This window comes from Falco peregrinus, chromosome 3 (genome assembly GCF_023634155.1).
Source record: "Falco peregrinus isolate bFalPer1 chromosome 3, bFalPer1.pri, whole genome shotgun sequence".
NCBI lineage: Eukaryota > Metazoa > Chordata > Aves > Falconiformes > Falconidae > Falco > Falco peregrinus.
In genome coordinates this window covers 111,237,805-111,261,089 of record NC_073723.1, presented here as the reverse complement: position 1 = coordinate 111,261,089, position 23,285 = coordinate 111,237,805, and the positions used below count along the sequence as shown (strand labels likewise).

At 46.8% G+C, this 23,285-nt stretch overlaps 1 protein-coding gene across 4 annotated transcripts in view; it reads right to left on the bottom strand.

Moving 5' to 3' along the window:
• Positions 1 to 23,285, bottom strand: part of PAX7 (paired box 7) — a 100,470-nt gene that overhangs the window by 16,099 nt on the left and 61,086 nt on the right. For all 4 annotated transcript variants that reach the window (XM_055799858.1, XM_055799857.1, XM_055799860.1 and 1 more), the window contains exons 6-7: positions 20,759 to 20,924; positions 19,971 to 20,170 (exon numbers count right to left, since the gene is read on the bottom strand). In XM_055799858.1, the coding sequence (XP_055655833.1) occupies positions 19,971 to 20,170; positions 20,759 to 20,924 (366 nt within the window). The remainder of the gene's footprint in view (positions 1 to 19,970; positions 20,171 to 20,758; positions 20,925 to 23,285) is intronic.

Sequence of the window (23,285 nt, the reverse complement as noted above, 5' to 3'; positions counted from 1 at the left end):
CACTGCCTGGGTCTTACTTGCTCAAAGCCTTGCCCTGGGTTCAGACCAGGGTGTCAGTGTTAGCACGTGAGAGATCCTCAGAAAATTTGTGTCCTGTCTCCTCCCATCCCTGCCCCACCAAGAGACTGTCTTAAAAACTGCAAGATTAAGTAAAACTGGAGTTAACGTATGTACCAGCTGGTGCCTGAGCTTTGTGGGTGCATTTGGGTCACCAGTAATAAAGCGTCCACCTGATTAATTCTCCTCTGGTCATTATGTGGAGAGGAAAACCTCCTGTCCACACAAAATGGCCCAGGAGTCTGGAGCTTTCTGTATCGGGGAGCTCACCCCCTGAACTCCAGCAAGAGCTGAGCATCCTGACCCTTCAGACACCCCCCAAGAAAGTAGCAGGACAGATCACGTGCTATCCAAAGTCACACCTACGTAAAAAGCAGAAATGTGTCTTCTTTCTGCAGCATTCTTCTTTCTTCAAAGATTGTGGTGACCTGCTTTAATGTATTTATCATCAGCCCTAGGCAGAGTGGGGCTGCCACCTCTCACCTTACAACTGGAAAAATGAGCCCAATAAAGGCTAAAACTCAAGATGGTGCAGATTTATGGGGGAGCAGGAATCTGAACAACCCAAAGCCAAGGCTGATGTCCTCCTTCCGGACAGCCTTATAATAAGTTAAGCACAGCAATGAGGGGAACTTCAAAACATTAGTGCCACATGATGCTGTTTGGTGTATCTATAGGCCTTTCCCTGGAAGATACAAGAAAGTTTTACAAAGGTGGCAACAGCTTGATCAGCTCTGTTTCACTGCCACACACAAAAAAGGTGGTGGGTAGCAAGGCATGGGGAGCTAAAAATAGAAAATGTTGAGTTTTCATGCTGGGTACTGATCACATTTAAACATGCAGCCTGCAGTAATGAAAATACTATGAAGCTTCTGCATTATATTATAGGTCACTCCAGAAAAGGTTTACAAAGGGTCGACAGGTGATGAATAAATACTATGAAAAAGATAAACAACATTTTCTTTTACATGAAAGAAAGCCTTTCAAATAGCATAAATGCAAATGGAAAGGAAATGGGTGAGGGATGCACGCGCAAATACAAACTTCTCATTGAAAGATCAAAATGAAGTAAAACACTGCAATTTGTAACAAAAAGATACTGAAAATAAAATATCCAGCTGCAACATTTTTGTCCCTTTGCTTATAAAGAAAGACAAATAAGCCCTGCAGAAAGCGTTGAGTGAAATGAAACCATTTTGCTTTCCACAATGTCCCAGCAACCTGTCCCCTCATCTGTGGTGATCTGTTATCCTTTCTGCCGCAGGGTAAGCGTGTTACAGACGCACCACAGGACTTGGCAATGTATAATGAAGCCATTCCTACTGCTATTTATTTGTGTTGCAATGACACAGAAGTGCTGTAGTCAAGGAGCATGTCCCACCCCTCAAGACCCTGCACAAAAAAGCAGCAAAATCCAAAAGCCCCCAAATGCCAGATATTTCAGCTCTGGGGACTGGTTGTCTCCCCTCAGGCCTCGCTCTCTTTCTGCTCCCACCCCAAGAAAGCAGACCAGAAGAAAAGGAAAGAAGGGGAATGCACCAGATTCCTGAATCTCTTCCCCTGCAAAGTCAAGAGAGTAGAAGCCAAGTCTGGTCCAACTCTAAGAATGAAAAAAAGGGCCTAAGGTGCTGCAGATAAAATGGCAGAATGGGAATTATTAATTAACCTCTTCCAAAAATTCACCATGCACAGGCACTGAAGAAGTACTCTGCATTTACTCCTTCCACAAACACAACCCCCACACACCCTGGCATAGTCCTTCAGCTCCTGTGTTGAGTGTGAACCACTGAGCGGTGGAGCTCTGCTGACGAGGAATGTGGTCTATTGTGTCTTAAAACAAATGCTAAATGATTACAAGCACCGTACCGGCTGAGAAAAAAAGCAGGCTGCGGTGAGTTGTGCCTGTCACGTCACTGCTCCTGCTTGGCAAATAAGTTCTAATGCACAATTGGTATTTATTAGATGACATACAACAACTGCCTCATTAAATCAGGGCTTGAGTGTAGGCCGGAAGTCTTAATTTAAAGTGTCACCAGCTATTGAAATCAGATGGTTTAGGCAGGAGCGGAGTGAAGGGAAGGGGAAAAAAATTGGGACCTCAAGAAGTAGGAAACCGTCACCGGTCCTAACTCACCTTTTGAAATGGGTTGCGATTTTTATGCTGGTCGGGGCACTGGTTCGAAAAATATTTGTTCTGCATTTGCTTTCTCTACGTGCACTTTCAAACTCTCCCCCTAATAAACGGTTGGGCACCTTTCTGTGTGTTTTAAATGCAGTGTCGAAAGCAAAGGTTAATGCTGGAGATTGCATTCCAATTGAAAACGCGGCAACCGGTAAATTTGGTTTGTTTAGAGTGGAAATGCTTGAACTGCTGTAGATGGGTGGCGGGTGCGAAAGCATGGGGAGAGGGGGGTGGGAGACGCTCCCTGCGCCCCAGCTCCTCTCTGGACAAAATTAAATTTCAAAGTTTAATGAGTTGCGAAGGGCGCTGGATTAAAAAGCCTGGTCCCTGCGCTGCCAAAACTGAAGCAGTGCGATGAAGAGAGAGAGAGAAAAAAAAAAAAATCCCACCGAACCCAAAACGTCAGGGAACAGAGCAAGTGAAAAATGTCAGGGCAAATTGCTCTTGACAGTGTTAATATCTGCACCTCATAGCAATAATTACATGTAAATAAATAGTGAAATAGCTCTCAGCTGGAGTCTGTACTCCGAGTGCAGATGCCACTAACAGCCAGCTGGGGACCTTTCGCTCTTCGACTGCCGTTTCCCCCCTTTCTTCCCTCCCTCCCCCCGTTTCATCTATGCCAGAGCAATTGCTAGCGACTGCAGATCTGTTCACAGCCCTCCCCCCTTTCTCATGGCACCGTGTTCGCTCCCTCTTCATATCACCCTCCCAGCCAGGGGCTGCTGTCGGCTGTCAAGGAAAAGTACGTTGTTTTTAGCCCCTTGCTAGGGGAAAACAAGCTTTACTGGATTCACGTCTGGCCATCGCATGAATAAAGCTGAGGGAATGGGAATGGCGTGGCTGACTATCCTTCCATCTCTGTGGGCTCCTAAAAATGTCAGGAGGGATGGAGCTATCTGTTTCAAGCACTGGGATTATGTTCTTCTTATCACCAAGGTTGTCTATATTTCTAAAGGACACCAGCGAACATACGGTTTGGCATCAGGATGCAAAAAGATGCTTCATTTCCACAGGAGATGCATCTCCCACTGCTATCAGTAGCATCCACAGAGATTTATAAGCCTGAGCCAGTGCCTCCAACCCTTGCCCCAAACCCACACCATTCCTTCCAAGGGCATCACTGCAAAAAGCTGCCGAAGAAATCATGAATGATATTGAGAGGGTGAAAATCATGTGAGGCCCAGGAAAGCACCCTATGCCACATCCTCATGCAGAGTTTATGTTTATGGTTGCTATCAGCGAGGACCCACTGGGCGAGGCAGAGCTCAGCCCCAAGCACTGTGGTTGTCCCCAAGCTCCCGGCAGCTCCAAGGAGAAAATTCCCATCGTTTCCCAGGCACTCGGATCATATGGCCAAAGGGCTGTGGGCCTCTGAGTGGGGAGGCAGGAAGGGAAGACTCCAAAGGGCTGAAAATAAACAACAACTGCACAGGAATATGGAATTACTAAATACAAAGCACTTTTACAGAGAAGGCCTTTTGGGCTACCAAAGGGCCTTGACAAAGTCTCAGGTTCCTACCTTACATTTAAACAGGATAAAATCTCTGTGCCTCCATTCTTGGCCTTGCAGATAACAACGTTCCCCATGGGACCGCGAGGAGAAACACATCCCAGGATGACGAGATGCTCAGATATTACGATGAAAGTCTTAGATAAAGTTAAGCTCATTATTTTAGCCCTATTCTCTTCCGCTCAGCCAATTTCTCTCTCTGTGCCCTCAGTTTAGCTCCCAGCCCTACAAGTCTGGGTCTAGTGGTGAGCCATAGGGCTCTGCTAACCATTTAGGAGACCCGTGATGCTCACTGCTGAATGAAGCTGGCGTGTGCCTGGCCCCGCCACCAAAAGATGCCATGCTCTCACGCCGACACAGCTCATTAGCCACTCCCTAATCAGCATCACTCCGGGGCCAAACCACTAGACCAAAGCAAATAAAAAAAAATAACCTGCCACTGATAGGAGGGAGACATTCCTGCTGAACCACAGCCTTGTGTAAGGGAGAAAAGCTTTGAGGCCTTTCCTTTCAGCTAATGAAATTCACAACACCACCCCACACTGCACTGAGCAACAAACACAGCTCCATTATTTGGAAAACAAATATGTTCTTTAGAGCTTCCTGGTTGTCAAACACCTTTTTGTTTAGCTCAACAACTAATCCACTTATCAGAGGATAAAGCTGCCAGTGAATCACCAGTATGATAAAAGCATGCACAAAATTAGCAAAAATTTGCCTATGGCTCCTGCACATTTAACAAACACCAGCTAAGAGAAAAATGATTCCTTTTTTTTTTTTTTTTTTTTTTTTTTTTTAATAACTGAGATCCCCATGAGAGATTCTGTCAGATAGTGGCTTTTATTTTGCTTGCAGTTTTTTTTCCCCTCTCTCTCGCTCTTCCCATATAACCCAAGCACTGAGGCTGGGAGATGCTGGGAGCTGATATGAGATCCACGGAAATTGGCAGTATTTGAATAAGCAATAGATGCAGCCAGGCAAAATTTAAATAAGTTAGGGGGGTTTTAAATAATAATAATTAAAAAAATAGCACTCAGGCATTGGCTGCTTCCCTAGAACCTCAGCGCTGCTGGATGCTTTGCTGCTCAGGAGGTTTTAACACCTATAGGATTCCGGATTTGTCCTTCCCTGCTCTTCAGTGTGTTTTGTAGCCCTTTGTGATATTAGTCTCTCTGCATTCCTGCATGGCAGATCCACACTAACTTTCGTTGTTACACAGATGGGGAAACCCCTGCAGACAAGAGCAAGTAGTTGCCAGAGTTGGGCCACCAAGTCAGCAGCAGTGGACATCAGTCCAGTGACTTCCAGTTCTCTGCTGCCACAAACATTAAACCACCTTCCCTTTCTTGAGCTTTTCCACTAAAACCTTCGGCAGGACCCTGCACAGCATTAACTGGGCAAATGGGATTTAACTACTCTCTGAAATTCACTCAGCTACGTAAGCCTTGGGGATTTCTCCAGCGTGGATGTGTGCAGAGATGTCCTGGTGAGATTTCTGGCATTTCTGGACACTGTTACAAACCAGCGTGTGTGAAAAAGGGAATGAGAAAGAGGGAAAAAGACTCAGACTCTAGCAAAATACTTGTTCCAATAAAGACAAAATATATGTCTCCTTAGTCCAGGGCACTCAGTAGAGTGGGATTCAGTTTTTCTGAGGTCTGACCCATTTTCTGAAGATTCCTGTCTCTCTGCACTCGTCATGTAGAGCATCTAAAATGACTGAGCCCCTAATGGAGTGTGTTAGTTAAGAGGAATGAATTTGTGTGATACTGTGCTTTGTTACCTTTAAACGACGACAGTCTGAAAGGGAGAATCACCACAGCATGACTATGTGGCCTTCAAGATTACCAAAATCATGCTAGCATAGCTGTTACTGGTCAAGAACCCACACAAGCTGACTGACGTACTTAGCAGCAGCCAGACCTCGCAGAGCTCACAAACCTCATCAGAGCCCACCTCCAAAGGCTCAGGCCAGCTCAGATGATGAAAATGCTCCCTTGATCCTAAATCCTTATTTTTTTTGTACCACATCATCCTCAGCTGGACATTTGTGTCACTGTAGATCAGCAAGAAGATGCAGTTAGTTCAGAACTGCACCATAGCAGCCGTGCTGGGAGAACTGGGGGCTTTGAAGGTTTCTGACTCTACTTTCTGAGTACGCATCTTTACTTGAAAGTACTGTCAGCATGACAAGTGCTGGAGGTGAAGATCTGCAACTGTTCCAGGCCATGATCCCACCGCAAGAGCTGGAAGGGACAGAACCTAATGTATTCCAATATTCTCCTTTTTTCACCCCTAACTTTGCCTAGGCTTGAACGGGACTAGAGCACATGACGACGGGAGCATTTAGGGGAGCTGGGAATTAATCAAGAGGCACCCACCTGTCAGGCTGGTATCTGGAACTAAATGGAAACACTTGCTAGTGCTTGACCTCTCGCCCTCCAGACAAGCCTGCGGCTCTTGAGTGGTTTGAGAAACCCTCTTGCAGGGACTGCAGCTCTGAGACCCCGGGGTGAAATAAAGCAAGGGGAGCAGGCAAGGAGAGACACAGGAGCTGGGTTATGAGCAGCGGGGGAAGGAGGAAGAGGCTGTAGCTGGTGGGATTGATGGGGAGACCGGCAATCTCCTGGCATAGCTGGGAGAATGTAGCTGGAGAGCTGGTGTAATGACACGGACACAGTGGGGAAAAAACAGAGCATGCAGGCCAACAGCAAGAGCTGTCTGAGGCTCAGTGCTGTAGGTAAAAGAGGCTGGATAGTAAAAGACACTGGAAATATTTAGAGTCACATATCCCCATGACTTTCCATATATCCCCTGGATGGGATCTGTGATAGGTGAGATATATTTGATACATCAGTGCATGCTGATTAGCAGTCCAGCACATGTTTCAGTGTTAAATCAGCCTTTCTTGTAGTTAATGGAGGCCAAAACTCTGTGCTGATGATTGTTCAAACAGCGAAACCTGAGGCAATGCTAACTCCACTAAACAGCAGAAGAAAGCCCTGCATGCATGCCAAGGGATTTTGAAATACCAATCTTAAAGTATGGGATTAAGATCTTAATTTTTAAAGAGATGTAGGGCACTTGCTCTTTAAAATGCATGAACAGATTCTAAGCTGATATAAAATGGCTTGGCCACTCTGATAACATTGACCTCAGACCCAGATGATGTGACCAGAAAGATGCCACCTTAGTTCTGACTTTCAGATTTTCAGTTTTAGGACTTCTGTGGTGTCTGTGTAAACACCTGTGAGAAGGGAAAGGACAAATACTTCAGGAAAACCAGCCCTTTCCACCAGACCCAATACTGAGGAGAAGAGAGAACAATACAGAACAAGTTTGCAACAGTGCAAAGGGGTTGGGACACCCAATGCCAAGCTGCAGCATCCTATAAGTTTCCACACTCTAACAAGTGCAAGTCAGTTTGCCAGTACAAAAGACACTGATGTTCCCAACAGGAATCTGTTACACCTGCTTCCTCCTCATCTGAAATAAAAACCTCTCCTTTCCTCGGCAGCAGAAGTCACTCAAGCATTGAAGTTACCAAGAGCCTTAAGTCTTGCCTGTGAGAAACCTTAATACTTCAGTTCAGCTCCCCCAAAGGCCCCTGGATCTATATGGTATGGACAGAGTTTCTGCTAGAAACCTGCTGGAGCTGGAACACAGACCCTAAAATTCTTTGCATGAAAGATGCCACTTTATAGATGGTCATGGAAATGAGGTAGGGAAAGGGGAATGGATATTCATGGGAGCTGGGCAGAGACTGAGAGCTAAGGGAGCAGCTCAGAGCGAGGAATTTATTTGTTTTGAGAGGTATAATGAGCCCGTGGCCTGGTGATGGGAGCAGGAGGACAGAAGTGGCTGCTACAGAAACCAAGGAAGTATTTTCTGCAACTAGTGCCTGCTTTTTCTTCTTCATTGCTCCAAGCAGTGTTGACTAAAATCCCTAGGGAGAGCTCAGAGCCTCTGGTGCTGTACAGAAATGTGGCTGAACCATGTTTCCTTGTTCTAAAAACCTGGAGCTATGGATTGTGCTGCAAGAAATGCTTTTATGGAGTCTCCAATGCAAGGAAGATCAGGAAACAGCATGGATCCAGCCAAGGATGCAAAAATGTCTGGGACACAGCAAGTAGCTAAACTGAACTCCTTAGAATACCTGCTCTGTCTGGCACTGAAACCACCTTGGTCCCTGGGAGAGCAAAAGGCACTGTGAAACCATGCCACAAACTAAGGCAGAGCAAATTCCTGTAGAAGCAGGCAGAACCATGTCCCTTTCTCACTGCAGCGTTAGTGGCCACCTCCAGCCCAGCTCTCCTGCATCGCTGACCTGCTCTCACCGCTGCTGTTCATTTTTAGGGAACCCTGTGCCCCCCTCCTCGCTGCAGCCTGCAAGTCCCATAGCAGGAATCGGTGCCCACCTGGGGTGGCTCCTGCCCTGTCTGCCAGGCCGGAGCAGGGCAGAGATGCTATTAGCAGCACGCATGGCCCAGAGCTTCATTAGAGCTGGTGGACCCACACCCAACAGAGCTGCTGAATCCGGTGTTGGCTTTTAGGGTCAGGGAGACCCCATGTGGCTCCTAATTCAGGGCTGGATTTGTGCTCAGCTGTGCACTCTAATCGCTAATTAAAGGTTTGCCATCATCCTCCGGCAGCTGTTAGTGTCCTACAGGTCGATCCCCAAGCAACACTCTGCTGAGCCAGAGCTGCCAATTGGAAAGTTCATTGGATGGGCAGTGTCCAACCCCCTCCCCAATACACCCAGGTATTTATTTCCTCATCAGAAAAAGGTTGCAACATCAGACAATGCTCTACTTTGCACCACTTCTTCCTTTCCTGCAGTCAGCCCCCAAATATTTCTTGCTTTTCCCCTCTCATTCATTCTTTATTTTCCTTTCTTTTCTTTTCTTTTTTCTTTTTTTTTTTTTTTTTGAATGAAAAAATGTTATTTTGTGCCTCCTGAGCCTTGCCGTCTGGGCTCGGCGTCTGTATCAGCTGGAGGAGCTTATGAGCCTCGTCTCCTCGGATTTAGACTGAAATTTTGATTTTCTGCCGCGCTCAGATAATGTGGAAATCCTGTTCCCCGATATTTACTGTTTATCAGTGCAGCACAGCGCAGTTCTGGGGGGAAGGGAATCTCTCCCTCCGTGTGTCCCCCCTCGCTCCCCTCCACCCCCTATCCTGCATGTTAATAGAGTTTGTCTTCCCAGCAAAAGCTGCAACAATAGCCTAATTACAGCTAGTGGAGGGGAAGGGGAACTCCCTGGCAAAGAGGCTCTGTGTTTCTGGGATGAACTCTGATCCCTGTCCCCATCACCTGAGCCAGCCAGAGCACAGGGCTGGTCCCTCAGCCTGTCAACCACCTGCCCCCCTCTAGGCCCACTCCTAAGCCAAGCTTTGTCATCTCAGGCAGATCCCAAGTCCCCTCCAGCTTTATGAAGTTGAGGATGGAGAAGTGCAGGAGCACGGTGAGCCATGCCATGTCTGCTTTCCCCCAGCTCCTCACCTGGATTAAGCAGTCCTGTCTTGCATGTCCAAGCCAGGTTGCCCTCAGCACGACGGTCTGAGGCCACTTCCCTGTCCCTTTCGCATTGTGTTTGTCCTGGAGGGATCCCATGTGTTTGGGGACGCCCCTGACAACCTGGCTGCAAGCACAGTCCCTTTCCAAGGCATGTATCCTGCTCCCCAATGTGCCAACCAACACGCACACCAAGTCCTGCATCCTCCAGTGAGGATTAGCATCACTGAGCCCTTGCAAACTCACTCCTGAAAGCAACCTGAAGGCAAGAAGGGAAAGGGGGGGGACACCTCCTTGCATGACATGAACTAGGCAAGAAAAATAAAACAACCATAAAAAATCTGGGGCTCAGCAGCAGGGGAACAGCTCTAAGGACCACTTAAGTGGCCAGTGGTGTATAATGCCTTGCTATTAATGAGGCCTGCTGCCGATCCCTAAAAGGATTGGTTATTGTCAGATAACATACGGGGCTTTCTCTCTCCCCTCCAGCCCCTTGCGGGGAAGGCAGGCATTTCCCTGTGGTTGGGATTGAGCTGAATAATGTCCTGGCCACCTGCAAATGCATTGGGTTTTCTCTGCAACTGCATAATTAGAGGTAGCATTGGGGTAAGGTGGCAAGGTAGCACAGCATGTAGAAAGAAGGGAAAGAAAAATGGGAAAAAGAGGGGTTTTTTTAAAGAAAAAAAAGGGTGGGGGAAAGAAATGGAAAGGGAGACAGGAAACATGATAAAGCTCAGCCAGGCGCTCTCTGCTCGGCTGTTCTCTGTGCAGCTTGGCTGTTGGCTGGCTCTTCTGGTTTAAAGTGACTCCGCTTCTTATGGAAACGGAGAGGCGGTATTAAAAAAAAAAAAAAAAAACCACCCAAGACACAGAGAGCTTCCTTATCTCATGGAGACAGTTGTCAGGAATCACTTTGACTGAGTCGTTTTGTCTCCATGCTTTTTTTCCGCTGTCAAGCAGGCCTCAGGACATGGATCAAAGGAGAGGCGCCGAGCGCTCGCTGAAACTTCTGATCCCTTCTCGGTACAGACGCACGAGTGGCAGACAGCTCTCCTCCACATCAAATGGAAGGAGAGAGGAGAGGGAGGAAGAAGGGAAGGGAGTGGAAGAAGGGAAGGGAGTGGGAGAAGAAAAGCTGGGAGAGACATAGAGAGAGGAGGCTGTGAGGGGCTCTCTCTGCCGTTCTGGATCTCGGGGGAAAGAGAGACAACAGCAGACTTTGCCTTCCCTCTTCCCCATTCCCCATCAGGAGCGTCCCCCCGCCAGTGTCCCTCTGAAAGGGCAGCTGGAGGGATGTGTGGGGCATGCAGCAGCACAAATATTCCCCCAGACAAACAGGTGAGCTCCCCACAGGGCCTACCTCAACCCAGGCTTGGCCCCACGTGTCGGTGGGTCCCAGACCAAGCATTGCACTGAAGAGCTGTGGTGAGCAGCGTGGGCTGCTCAGACATCCCTATGTCGGCTCTGCCCTGGCTTGGTGGGTGAATTCCTACCCCAAAACAACCCCCTTGGTGCCAGCCTTGCCTCTTTCCCTCTCTTAAACCAGTCCCTGTGATTTTCTTGTATCTGCTTGGCAAGCAGCTCCCTACCCTTTCCCCTACGTGGCTCACAATTCCCTTTCAGGTACTTATTCCCTGAAATAAGATCCCCCTCATCTTCAAACTGGATAGGCTTAAGGGCTGACTCCAGCTTACTGCAGCGAGCTAAGACCCTCCGCACCTTTGATCACTTTACTACTCACACACCCCAGACCCTGCTAGGATTTCTGATCTTCAGCCCCTGCTGTAAATTGATCTCGTGCACGCCTGTCTGATGGAGGCAAGAAGCAGCATCTTGCAGCAGGAGGCCTTGCTGCACCCAAGCCATCTTCCCTCACATCCACCACTGTGCGAGGGGGAAGCTCCCGTGCGGCATGCACCCCACAACCCGATAGCCCCCCATTAGTGCTCGGTTGCGCACGCAGCTGTATGCCCTCTCCTTTGCACTTCGCATGCTCCCTGTGCACTACAGAAGCCCCTGCGCAGCCCTGTAACCCCAAACTGCTCAATGACGTACTGCACAGCCATATGCTGCTCCCCTCTCCGCACGCAGTGGATCAAGAGAGTTGGCAAGACGAACGCTCTGCAAGCTGATGCGGTACCCAAACTCCCTTCCATCTCACACAAAAGACCAGGGCAGCATCTTTTTAGGGTACATCTCCCCCATAAGCCTCTCCTGATGCTTCAGGACCTAATAGCTCTTCTGAGCAGTCCTCCAGAATGCTCCAGAGATGGATATAGCCCCCGCCACGTCCTCCCTGTCCTCTTAGTCCCAAAATGACCTGCTCACAACTTGCACCCCAGGATGATGCAACCTATCTGTCAGCAATCCCAGCAGCTGGCTGGCTTTGGGATGGGAGCGAATGTGGATTTCTGTTGTCGTTAGCACACAGATGATGAAGCAAACAGAAAATAAACTGTACAGAATAATGACCCCTTTCAAAATGCATCCATTAGCTCTGGGAAAGCTGGAGATCATGGCATATCCCCCTAAAATGATTGAGCAATGCACAATCTTGTGTCCATCTTCAGTGTGTAGTGTTCCCTGAGGTGGTGCAGGCTTGAGGCTTGCAAGGACAGCAATAGGCCCACGTACACCTGCGATACACTGTCCCACTCCCTTTCCCAGCATGGGATCTCGGCTGTTCTGTCACACCCACTGAAGTTAAAACACTTTCCACAACCCTTCTTTGTGGGGAAAAAAAAAAAAATAGTGAGGCAGGTTGGGGTTAGTGCCTGATCCACTGCGAAGTATGTTGCTGTAGATTTTTCCTATCATAGATGGCTTTTCACAACCAGGGCACAGCTGGAGCACAGCTGTTACACCATTGCTAGATTTTAATAGGCACACACAACACATGGGCACACACACTGGTGTGCACACGCAGAATGTGCACGCAGAACATTGATGCCCTTGTGCACACAGGCGTGCGAGAGCACGCGTGCATGCCCCTGCCTCTGAATCCTAATTATTCCTTTTATTGCATTCCTCCCTTTTAAGCTTCCCCTCTATCTCACTTCCCTCATTCCAGGGCTGCCTTTCCCTGCTGCGGTCCCTTGATTCCTCTCACGGCTCAGCACCAGCTCCCTAGTCCCTGGGTTATTGCAGCTCTTCGAGCCATGCGGTGAAACACTCGCCTCTGAATGCCAGAGGTCGCTCAGAAATGCCAGTCACCAGGCTGGATGCTGCATTAATTGCTAATCTCTCATTTTCTCTATCCGCCCTGCCTGCCTTGTCTCGAGTTCCCTTATTTAATCATAAAGCAGGGCAAATCCTGCATTTGAATTCTCCAAGTCTGTGTCTCCTGGCCAAGTCCCTCTTACCCTCCATGGTGTAGAAAGGAGACAGGACCCAGAGGAGAGGTGCTTCAGCAGAGCTGAAAGCCCCACCAGTCCTGTCTGGATTTCAGCAGGAATTACAGCCCCTGCAATGCCTGTTCCATCCACCCTGCTTTGGCTTTGCTCCCACCACCCCATAAGTGGGTAGCAGGGTCTGGGTGGGAAGGGATATTTAAAGATTTATGGGTACAGATTTCCGTGTCTTAGTCCAGGGTATGTTAAATACATGCTCCCTGCTCCACCATCTGGGGGCTTATCAGACACTTTCACACCTCCCTCCATTTCTTCTTCCTGCTGTCATCAGTCTCGTCATTCTCCTCAGGTGGTTTTTTTTTTGGTTTTTTTTTCCTGTATTTCTTCTCCTGTTTTCTCCTTATTCCCCTTTCTCCCCAATTTGACTACTTCTGACATTTGAGTTTACAAATAGTGCAGTAGTACCACAGGGGCTGACCCTGGACCCATCAAAGGGAATGACAAAGCTCCTATCGAATTCAAGGCTCAGGAACCAACTATTTGCTCTGAAATCTTTCAGTGTTTCTAATATTTTAATATCACAGTAATATACATAGAGAACAATGTCTGGAGTGGAAATCACATAGGAATAAATGCAATCTGTGCCACCCAGAGCATTAGAGTTAGGGTTAAGGTAATAAGATTCTGGTTTAGTTGTTTCTAATCAGGTTTCAGTGGGACCAGAGCATCCAAATCCATCAAGGAAACTCATGAAACCTCAAGACTGACAGAAAGTGAATTGGCCCATCAGATATGAATTTCCCCCTTCCCACTCTACTCCTTTGTTCACAGAAACAGAGTCATTAGGAATCAGGGAAATAAATACGTATCTATTTTCACATGAGAAAAATGTTCCATTCTCCCCTTTTCCCGTTGCTGGGAGCAGAGGCGTCTAATTGACAAGAGCAGATGGGCTTTGTTTGGTTAAATAAAAAAAAAAAAAAGAAAGCAAGAAACTTTAGTGGAAAAACTACCAGCTTTCCTGGGACACATAGGTTAAAAGTTTAGAGAGATGGAGCTGCATTTGACACCAAGCGAGGGAAAACGCCAACGCAGTCTCAACAGAGCCAGTTTCTCCCAGAGAGAAACCCGGAGCTCCCATGCCCCCTTTCCATCCCCCTGGCAAAAAATGGACATGGATTTTAGCACATGTTCACCTCCTTCTCCAAAAATGCTGTGTGCAATCTGCCGCAAGGTCGTGGGGAGGCTGAAGACAGCTCACTGGGAAAGAAACAGGGTGCGAGGAATAATTGCAATGCTGAAAAGGGACAGCAGCCACTTTCTGAAGGGCAGACACTTCATTTGAGGGAATCATGGTCCTCTAGAGAGATGGGGCTGCAGGGGGAACGTGGAGGAGGCAGCATGGGGGGAAGAGGGCAGAAATGACATGAAAAAAACTGGAGTGGAAAAGGAGGGTAGGAGAAAGTGGAAAGAAAGAGGGAAAAGGGAGGTAAAGGAACCCAGGAGACAAGGTTAAAGAAAAGCCCTCGTGTGGGGTGGCACCCAAGAGCGTCAGAGGTTAAAGAATATTAGAAGAACATGTTCCTACACTAAGATAAGCCGGAGAAATGAATCCTTATCCGTCCAAAACCAACCCTTTAAAATTCGAGCTAGAGAAGGGTCTCCTTTCAGGGAAACGGGGAATCCTTAATGCTTCCTCCCTCAGCAACTGTAATGCCAGGATGTTCCCAATCTGCTTTGAGGGATGGAAAGATTAAGAATAATAAAAAAATTGCAATAAAATATGTGTGAACGAGGGGGTAATTGTGGACAAATGCAGCATTCAAATTCATTTTTCAGCTCTTTTACACACCATTTCAATCTTATTTTCTGCTTGTTAATGAGATCTTGTTGGTTGGGGTGGGCACGGCTGCCCAGTATCGCTTGGGTAATTGCACATAATTTTCTCTCTACTAGTGATTTGCATCAGATTTTTTTTTTCTAATTCTTTGCTATTTAAACCCCCTCCTCCCTTTCCCCCTCCCCCCCAAATCTCATCCTCTCCTCCCCCTCTTTCTTCCCCTCCCCTTCTCCTGGCCCAGCAAGACTCATTTTGAATGCTTATTATAGGCACAGTGTCTCCAACAAAAAAAAAAAAAAAAAAAAGAGAGAGAGAGAAAAAAAAAAGAGAAAGAAAAAGAAAAAAAAAGAACCAGACAGAAGGGATCCGTGTCACTGAAGGAAGGAGCGCTGTCTCGCTGGAGCCAGACACCGCAATGCCTGCTCCCCTCTCACCAGCTAACATCGTGTCCTTCCCAGTTGCCAGGTTTTCCCCCCAAAAAAGGGCTCAGCTGGCTCTTCTCATTCTTCTGCCAGGATCAGTGTGCCTCTGACAGGGATTCAGATGATCTCTAATCCCTCCCCAACGAGGCTGAGGAAAACCTGATAACCTGGATGGTGGAAGAGAATGGAGCCCTGGGATGATGTCAGGAAAAACAGAATTGTGCTATGGTTGTACAGACTAAGAAGATCTCTGAGTTTAGAGTGTAAATTTGTTGGCAGAGCCTGACCTGTGCCTCAAGTGTCCCTCCAGGAACACTATCAAGAAATGGTGATAAACCAGAAATTGTAAAATTTGGCTCCAACCTTCAGATACTGCCACTACACTGGAAATGAATTTGCTCATGGAGCAAAAAAAAGCCAGCGAAAGCCCTGAGAAAATTAAAGCAACAAATACAAGATTGTGAACAAGTTTCTCTTGGCTCTTCATATTTCTGGAATTGTCTTAATCTCTGGGTGATCCTGTGGGTTTGTTAAAAGATTCAAAGGTCTCAGAAATAACATGTTATGAAAGTACAGAAACACCTGACTCTTAACTATATCTTAGTATGTTCTCCAGCTACACAGGGGCCACCTGCAACAAACTAATATTCTTTTGCTTTTGAAGAACCCCTTGCACGACTTGAACATGCTACAGGGAATGGTCAGACACATTTAAGATACAGACCTGGATCTAAAAAGGCTGCAGAAATTTTAGGAGGTGAAGCAGTGGGCAAAATGCTCCTAAAAACCACAAAGACATTTTAAAAGGCAGAAGAGATGTGCTAGTGATGAAAGCAGCCCAGAATACAGTATGGTGCTACTTCTTTGCCGTTTGAAAAGCACCCGGGGATCCTCCCATCATCACAAATGGCAGAGGCAGAGTCAAATGTGGCCCTCACTTTTCTCTTTATGTTGACTTGTAATGTACTGCTTAATTCACCTAATTTCCTCCCACCTCAGCCTGCACTGCAGCATACACATTTCTTGAAGGACTGTCAGATGCTCCTCAGGATGTAACGGGGCTTAATACTGAGATAAGCACTATTTTGTGCTATTTGTCACAAGCCTTATCCCAGCCACAGTGAGGGGCACTACTCAGCTAGCACAGGCCTGAACTTCAAAACCAAGAGATGCAAAGTTTGTTCTCGTTGACAGTGTGAAGCAGGAGCTAGCTGAGGAAGCCTTGGTGCCTGGCCTTGTCCTCATTGAGGTTGATAGGTATTCTCAGAGAAATGGGAAATGATTCCTATGTGGGATGAAAATGAGTTGGAAATATTTACAATGTATTTATGAGATCCCACCCACCCACACTTGTTTTTACAACCCACTCTTGTGAGAAATGACGAGACAGAAGCTCCAGGGCTGGAAATCATACTCTGTATGACTGCTAACCAGTTACTCACTCTTCAAATTTAACTTTTCTTCAGGAGTCCACATCTTTGCTGAGTTTTGGCACAGGCATGACTGCCAGCCTGGAGGCAGTTATGAGCCACTGAGTCAGCCCAGCTGAATCTGTGACAGCTGCTGCTAACCCACACGACCTTTGGGGAGCAACGGCAACCTCACTGCTGCACATTCTGGCTCCCCAGTACTGAGCTACCTTCTGATCATCCATGACTGCTGCAGCCACCAAGTGCATCCTGACAGATGCAGGGTGACTCATCTGGCTGCAGCTGGCCAGCCTGTGAAGTTGACTTTCTCAAACAGGCAACAGTCAGAGCAAAATCTCTCTCTTAAAAAGGCTGCCCCAGCACAAACCCATCACAAATCACTGCTCTGGTTACCCTAAGGTCTCTCGCTAAGGTCTAGGAATGAGTATGACATGAAAGATCATGCCAGGTAGTGGTTTAATCACATGGGACTATCCATTGTACAACCAAGTTGGTGTTCTTTTATGAACTGTCACAAAAAACATCATCACGGGATGAAGTAGCTGAAGACAAAACCTCCCAGCTGACCTCTCACTCCTTAGGTCTGGAACAGAGGCAGGACAGCCTTGACACCGGGGAAAGCGCGTGGGAAATGCTTTGGGGATCCAGCAGCAGAGCTGGACAGGCGCAAGGCTTCGTGTGCCTCAGGCTGGAAAACAAGCGAGAAATGGGCCATTTCCCAAGTGAAGGCTGGGTAAAACTTGCAGCGGTGTCTGCTCATTCTGTCAGGAGGGGGAGGACTAAAGTACGTGTGTGCGTGGGGGACTGAGCCCACAGTGGCCAAACGTAATCCCCTTTTCTCTGTTGTGAGAATGGAAATGCCACACTTCTCCTCTAGAATTTCAGCTGCCAGCACCGAGCCCGTCTGGTGGATTCTGGCTGGGACACCCAATCCTGGGGTAACTGGATAGCGTGCCGAGCGGCAGCAAATGCTGGGAGCTCTTGGCCAGGCTGGCCCCCACCTCCTTGTCTAAACTGCAAAGAAATCTCCCTCCTGCTGCTGCTAAGGGATGAAACCAGAGAACTGTCTGTTTGCAGCTCAGACAAACAGCCATCATTTTAAGTTCCCAATTTTTTTTCCTGTCTCCTGAACTCCCTCCATTCCTGCAGTTGGTATTTACCCCTGCAGAGAGCAACCAGATACCGCAGATAGCTGTACAGGAGGATGAGAGGATTGAGGTGCAATGGGTTTTACCTGTAATGTCGGGGAATAGCTGCATTATGTACGGAGAAGCATCCCATACTGAGACCTCACAAAACTCTTAGCCACGCCAGTACATAAAAGAGGACATCTAAGAGTTCTCATGCGTGCTGTTAGGAGTATTTCGTGCATCCCTCCACTAGGAACAGCAGAGGGCTTAGGAAGGCAGGAAGGTAGCATGATAAGTAAATATAAAGCAGTCATAAAATAACCTGGGTTAGCCTTTCTATACACAAAAGAAATAGAAGAATTTATATGCTGATATCTTGGCCCTCACATGATTAAAAGCATTAGGAAAATGGGAATCTCCCCTTCTTGGGGGTGCAAAGCTGTCTTTTCTTCAGGTCTGCCAGATAATGTATCCTCTTTTTCCCGTACAAAGGGCTTATTGGCTCAGGACTCTATCTTCCCCTAGCCTGAGCCTGGGGGCAGGGTAATTTGGGATAGGGATAAGCATAGAAAAAGCGTTGGTCTGGTCATTTCAATGAGCCTCTGATTTAGTGAGCAGGACTAGTAAGTAGATGATGAAGCTACAGAAATGGAAATTGCATGATGGACTTGTATATGTCTACTGCTTGTGCAGCTTATCACACAGATCTCATCCTTAACTTATTCTATGGTGCTAAATTGCACTTGTGATAATCTGAATTAATCACGTGCCCTGGACCATCTAACCTGCAGTCTGCCTTTGAATTCCATACTATATGCCTATCTCCCAAGCCCAGTGCTATTAGAAATCCCTTGTCAGAAAGATGTCTCCCTATTTCCCCCACAAATTACACTGTTTGAGGCAATATTCAGCCTCATGCCAGTCACACTTTTACATTTTCCATCTCGTGACCATTCAAAGCTAGAAGTGGGATTTTTATACCGTTTCAGAGAAGCTGCAAAATTTCCCTCTTTCCATTGACACTCAATGTGTGTTTTCACACTCGAGAGATCACGAGCTATTGGACCTTAAAATCTATATACCTCTCTGATGTCCCCGTTTATTGGACTCCTCTCTAAACAGTTGTAGCCTTTTCATTTCAGATGCCTACCTAATTTCTCCTTGTAGTTTCAAATTATTTTGCACTTCCTGTCTTAAATAGTGTTACTGGCCACTCTGAAACAACGGCTAAAGCACGCTTCATACGTCTCCATATATCACAAGTGACTGACAGCAAAAGTAAAATGCATTTGGTACCCCTTCAGGATGGCAGGCGCCACCTGAATATGAGTCCTTGCTGTTAATTTTAAGCGTACAATACGTGCCTTGTTCCACTTAAAAGCAAATGTGCATTTGGAAAACAGATTACATCAGGTAAATCAAAGAGAAGGTTGAAGGCTTTATCTAATGAGGTGACAGAAAATTAGAATTCTTATCCCAGGACAGTGATAGAGAGTGGGCTGTATTCTCAGGTGGCATACATCCTGGCATCTCCACTGACTTCAGTGGAGCTCACTGGCCAGGAACGTAAGTCCGCTGCCATAACACACACATAGCACAGGCTCTGCTCTCTCTAGACCTGCTGGTGCTGGAGGCTTTAACCTCTCTGCACTGCTGAGCCTTGCTTCTCTGTCACATGCAGCACTGAAAAGCAATGTACACAATTGGCAGCAATCTGATCAAACCTGGGACAGGGCACTTCAGAAGGCAGCTGCGCTGAGGCTTAGAGCACGGGTCCCAGAGTCAGGTCATGGGCGCTCTATTCTGAGCTCAGGCAGTGATTTTAAAATCAAGGATGTATTACATGGGGAGGCTGTGGCTGTTACCTGGTAAACTTAAAACACACGCCTGTGTGTGAAATATATCTTTTCCTCCTTTAAAGCTTACCTACACCTCTTATTCTGACCTTGTGGAAAGCATTAGCAGAGTTGTTTGCATGACAATTACTTTCTCAAAACTAAATCCTAGATCTACATCTCTGTGTTTTGAGGAAGCTCAGATCTGTGGCACTTTCACGTTCCAGACTTGGACAAGCTGGCTTCAGCTAATCTCTAAATGAGTTGCCCACAAATCATGGACTGCTTCAAAAGGGAGCCTGCAAAAAGCAACCAAAAAGGTCGAGCGTGCTGTCATTAGGCTAATATCCACAATCAAAGGGCCCACACCTGCACTAGAATTCTTTTGGAGGGCTGAGAAGACAAACACCAATGCTTTAGGTCCTGGTGTTTGTGATTACAGTGTGCTAACCCGAACATAGGAACTAACAGGATAAAAATGCTCTGGCAATACAGTGCTGAGCTCAGGATAGAGATACTGCTGATAAATTAACTAATTGCTTTAACTAGGCTGCCTCCAAGAATTTGTGACAATAACAATAACTCCCTTGTTAACCATAATACACTGTGATAGCCTGAAGCTTGCCCTGTTCTCAAAGGATCTGAACCAGCCAAATACTGTCAGCCAAAGAAAGAGAATGGAAACGGGTCACATACCTGTGGAGAGAGGCCATTGCTAACAGGATTCATGTGGTTGGCAGGAGCTGCTGCATTCATGAAACTGTCCGAGTAGCTGGAGAAGCTGTGTCGGGCCCCATAGGCAGAGCCGGTGTCAGCAGCGGCGGCTGCAGCAAGCCCTCCCTGGTGCATGGTGGATGGCGGCAGGGGCTGGGGTCTGTGTACAGTGCTTCCCCCATCTGTGGAGAGAGCATTCAGAGGTGAGCAGTGGTGGGGTGTTACAGCTGGGACTGTGCGAAGCACGGATTGATGGTATGCCTGTCCTGATCTCAGCTTCGGGGTCCCACCACCTCTGTGCTCCAGCTGAACACAAGCATATCATGTGACAGTACAAAATATGCAAACCTGGGATGAAATATCATCATTTTCTCTTAACAGACAGAATCCATAAATTCCTTTGTAAAAACCAAGGGCAAAGCCAACTGGAATTAGCAATACTCCTTCCCTGAACTCCACTATGGAGTTTTATCTAGAACAAGAGATCACCTACATGATACTCACTTTATAACTATCTGCTGCTCATCACTTTAAAGCTGAGCAGCACTACAGTCATGAGACAACATTGGTCCAGCAGAAAGGACCATGAGACAGAGGAGAAAACTGTGGAGTTTCCATTGACTTGAGGAAAAACCTGGTCTTCCCAACTAAAGAAAAACCACCTATATATTACAAGAGCCTCAGTGGGATGTCACAAATCAGAAAGCGAAGGGACAATGGGATGATGCAGGGCAAGAAAAGAGGAGCAGCGCAGGCAAATGGGTGCTCACCTTGGGAAATGGTGGTTGTTGGGTAGGTGGAGTCCGGCAGCTGGTACGGGGGGAGAGTCGGCATTCCTGTAGGCGGGAAGCCCCCCGGCAACAGGTGATTGAAAGCTGCAAGTTGGTTTGCTCCCGCTTGTTTGCGCCATCTCGCTCTTCGGTTGCTGAACCACACCTGATGGGGAGAGGAAAGACCACGTGTGAGCTCTGGGCTGCTGATGGAAACACACCTTGAATTACACCACTGGCCAAAAATAGGTTCAAGTTGCTGCCTGACACAGATTTTGCGAGTATTTGTCGCCATTCCTCAGTTTCCTTTCTCCCAAATGACAGTACTACTACAGCCCTGTCTCCTGGGTGAAGATACATGCGTTTAAAATTGTTACATACTGCTAAGAGCATGGGAGGGTGCTATCAGCCATAGCATGAGATGAAGAGGAATAATTTAGCCTGTGTATTCCGAGAGAGTCCATACTGAATAGATGCATTGCTACCACCTGGCCATTCTGCCTTGTTATCTGACAACTATGTGAATTATGCTGAAGGATTAAGTACCATAATAGCAACACGGCTGCACTGTTAGGAGGGATAAATAGACAGATTAGCATCATGGTTTCTATGTTAGACAAGCTAAATAGATAGAACCACACCGGAGGGAATACAGGGTTTTCTTAGCTTCTCTGTACTGCAGCAAATCACCGTTGTCTGTTGGCTAAGACACGTTCTCCTTGCAAGAGGCACTGCAGTGTGCACTAGAATTGTACTGCAGCCAATTTAAATCTCTGTGCATTAAAATAAACCCAGTATTAATGCATGTGCAAAGCTGGGCTCATGTTTCCTACAGTGCTAGTTTACCTGTAAGACTCAAGGGGAGATTGTTCTAAATGTATTTGACTGCCCTGATGTGTTTTATCATGGGCAATCTCCCTTCTGCATAGTGGAAAGGGCTTCTCAAGCTGTCTCTTGGGCTTGGTTTACTTCATTTAATCAGAGAGGCTCTCAGGCCCGATCCCTGTTTGGGGTTCAGAAGTATGCGGATAAGCTTTCAAGCCAGATGAGAATGCAGCTGCTGGACTTTGTGAGGCCTAAAGGGCTAGAAAACACGATTAAATTTCACAGCAACAAGAAAAAATGGAGCAAAAATCAAGAGTGTAAAGCATTTGGGGGGAAAAATATCCTCCATCAGGCTTCCAAGCTGCTCAATGTCAGGTCAGAAGCTGGGGTTACAAGGGTTTGAGGCACTACAGTCCAAACTGTCCCCACATCTTGTGAACCAAAACAAAAGTCTCTTCCCTAGATACATCAGAACTTTAGTCTGATGCACCTTGCACTTCAGACATGATCCAAATCTCCAAGTGGGTATCCTTCTCTGGCCTTTAAATTGAGTTTCCCTGTAAAAGGTCACTTGTTAGTTTGCCTTTTTCTTATTGGCACCTGTGGGTGCATACAATTCACTTGGCACGACAAGGCAGCAAGGCAGCATGTTTTCGCTGAGGACTGCTTCTTTAATGGAGTGTTGGCTCTCAGTCCACATGCACTAAAGTGTGCTTGCCGCAAAAATGAGCACGCACTGAGCTTCACACACAGATTTCTGTGAGGTTCTCTGCATCACAGCCTATTATTGCACTTTCGATGTGTTACTCATCTACTAGTGTGCTGTGGAAACAGTTTGATTAAAACCTGCTAATCATAGCTCTGTGTGACCTGCTGGCAGTGGCTAGGAAGGACCTAGCCCTGCAGAGTCCTTCACTTCACGCTGTTATTTACATCCATGTACAGTGAAAACAAAAAAAGCCCAGTTTTCTTTGGAAGAGTTGGTCTAAATTAAGCCCCCTGAAATGTATACAGTGCTGATGTCAGGTCCTTGGCACCAAACACATCTTTTTACAGACCTCTTCCTACTGCACTACTGGCTGAAGCAGCATAACCTCTTAGCACCTTCCAAAAGCGTGACAGAAATAGGTCAGCTTACATCCGATCTGCATTGATCAACAAAGTCCATGCAGGTCAGAATCTCTGTGTCCATTTTTGGCACCAAGAGTTGCTAGCAAAATCTAGGACAGAGTTAAGGAGAGAGAAATGAATGAATGTTAAGGTCTGTAGCACTTCACAACTCTTATACAATCCTATCCGTGGCACAGTTTCTAGGAGCAATGAGCAACACAACTTAATAAATAACTTTTTGTTTGCTCTGGTCACGCAAACTGGACAGTCCTGTCTCTTTCTCATGCATGCAAGTATGTGTAATTCATGCCTTGAATTAGGGATACAGAACTTGGCTCCTCCTCTCATATAATTTGCTTCCACTTTCACACTTAAGGTCATAAAAACTGTCTGAATATTTCTGTTAGCTGAACATAAGGAGATAAATAAACCTCCTCTCTCCAGAGAAAGGCCCAGTCCCAGGCTGGAAGAGGTTTCACTCCAAAAAAAAAGGATCTCAGTGCTGAGAAGGACATATAAAATTCAAACACCTGAAGGGAAAACATAACCAAGCAGCTATGAATGCAGGAATCAAAAGGGAAAGAAAAATTGA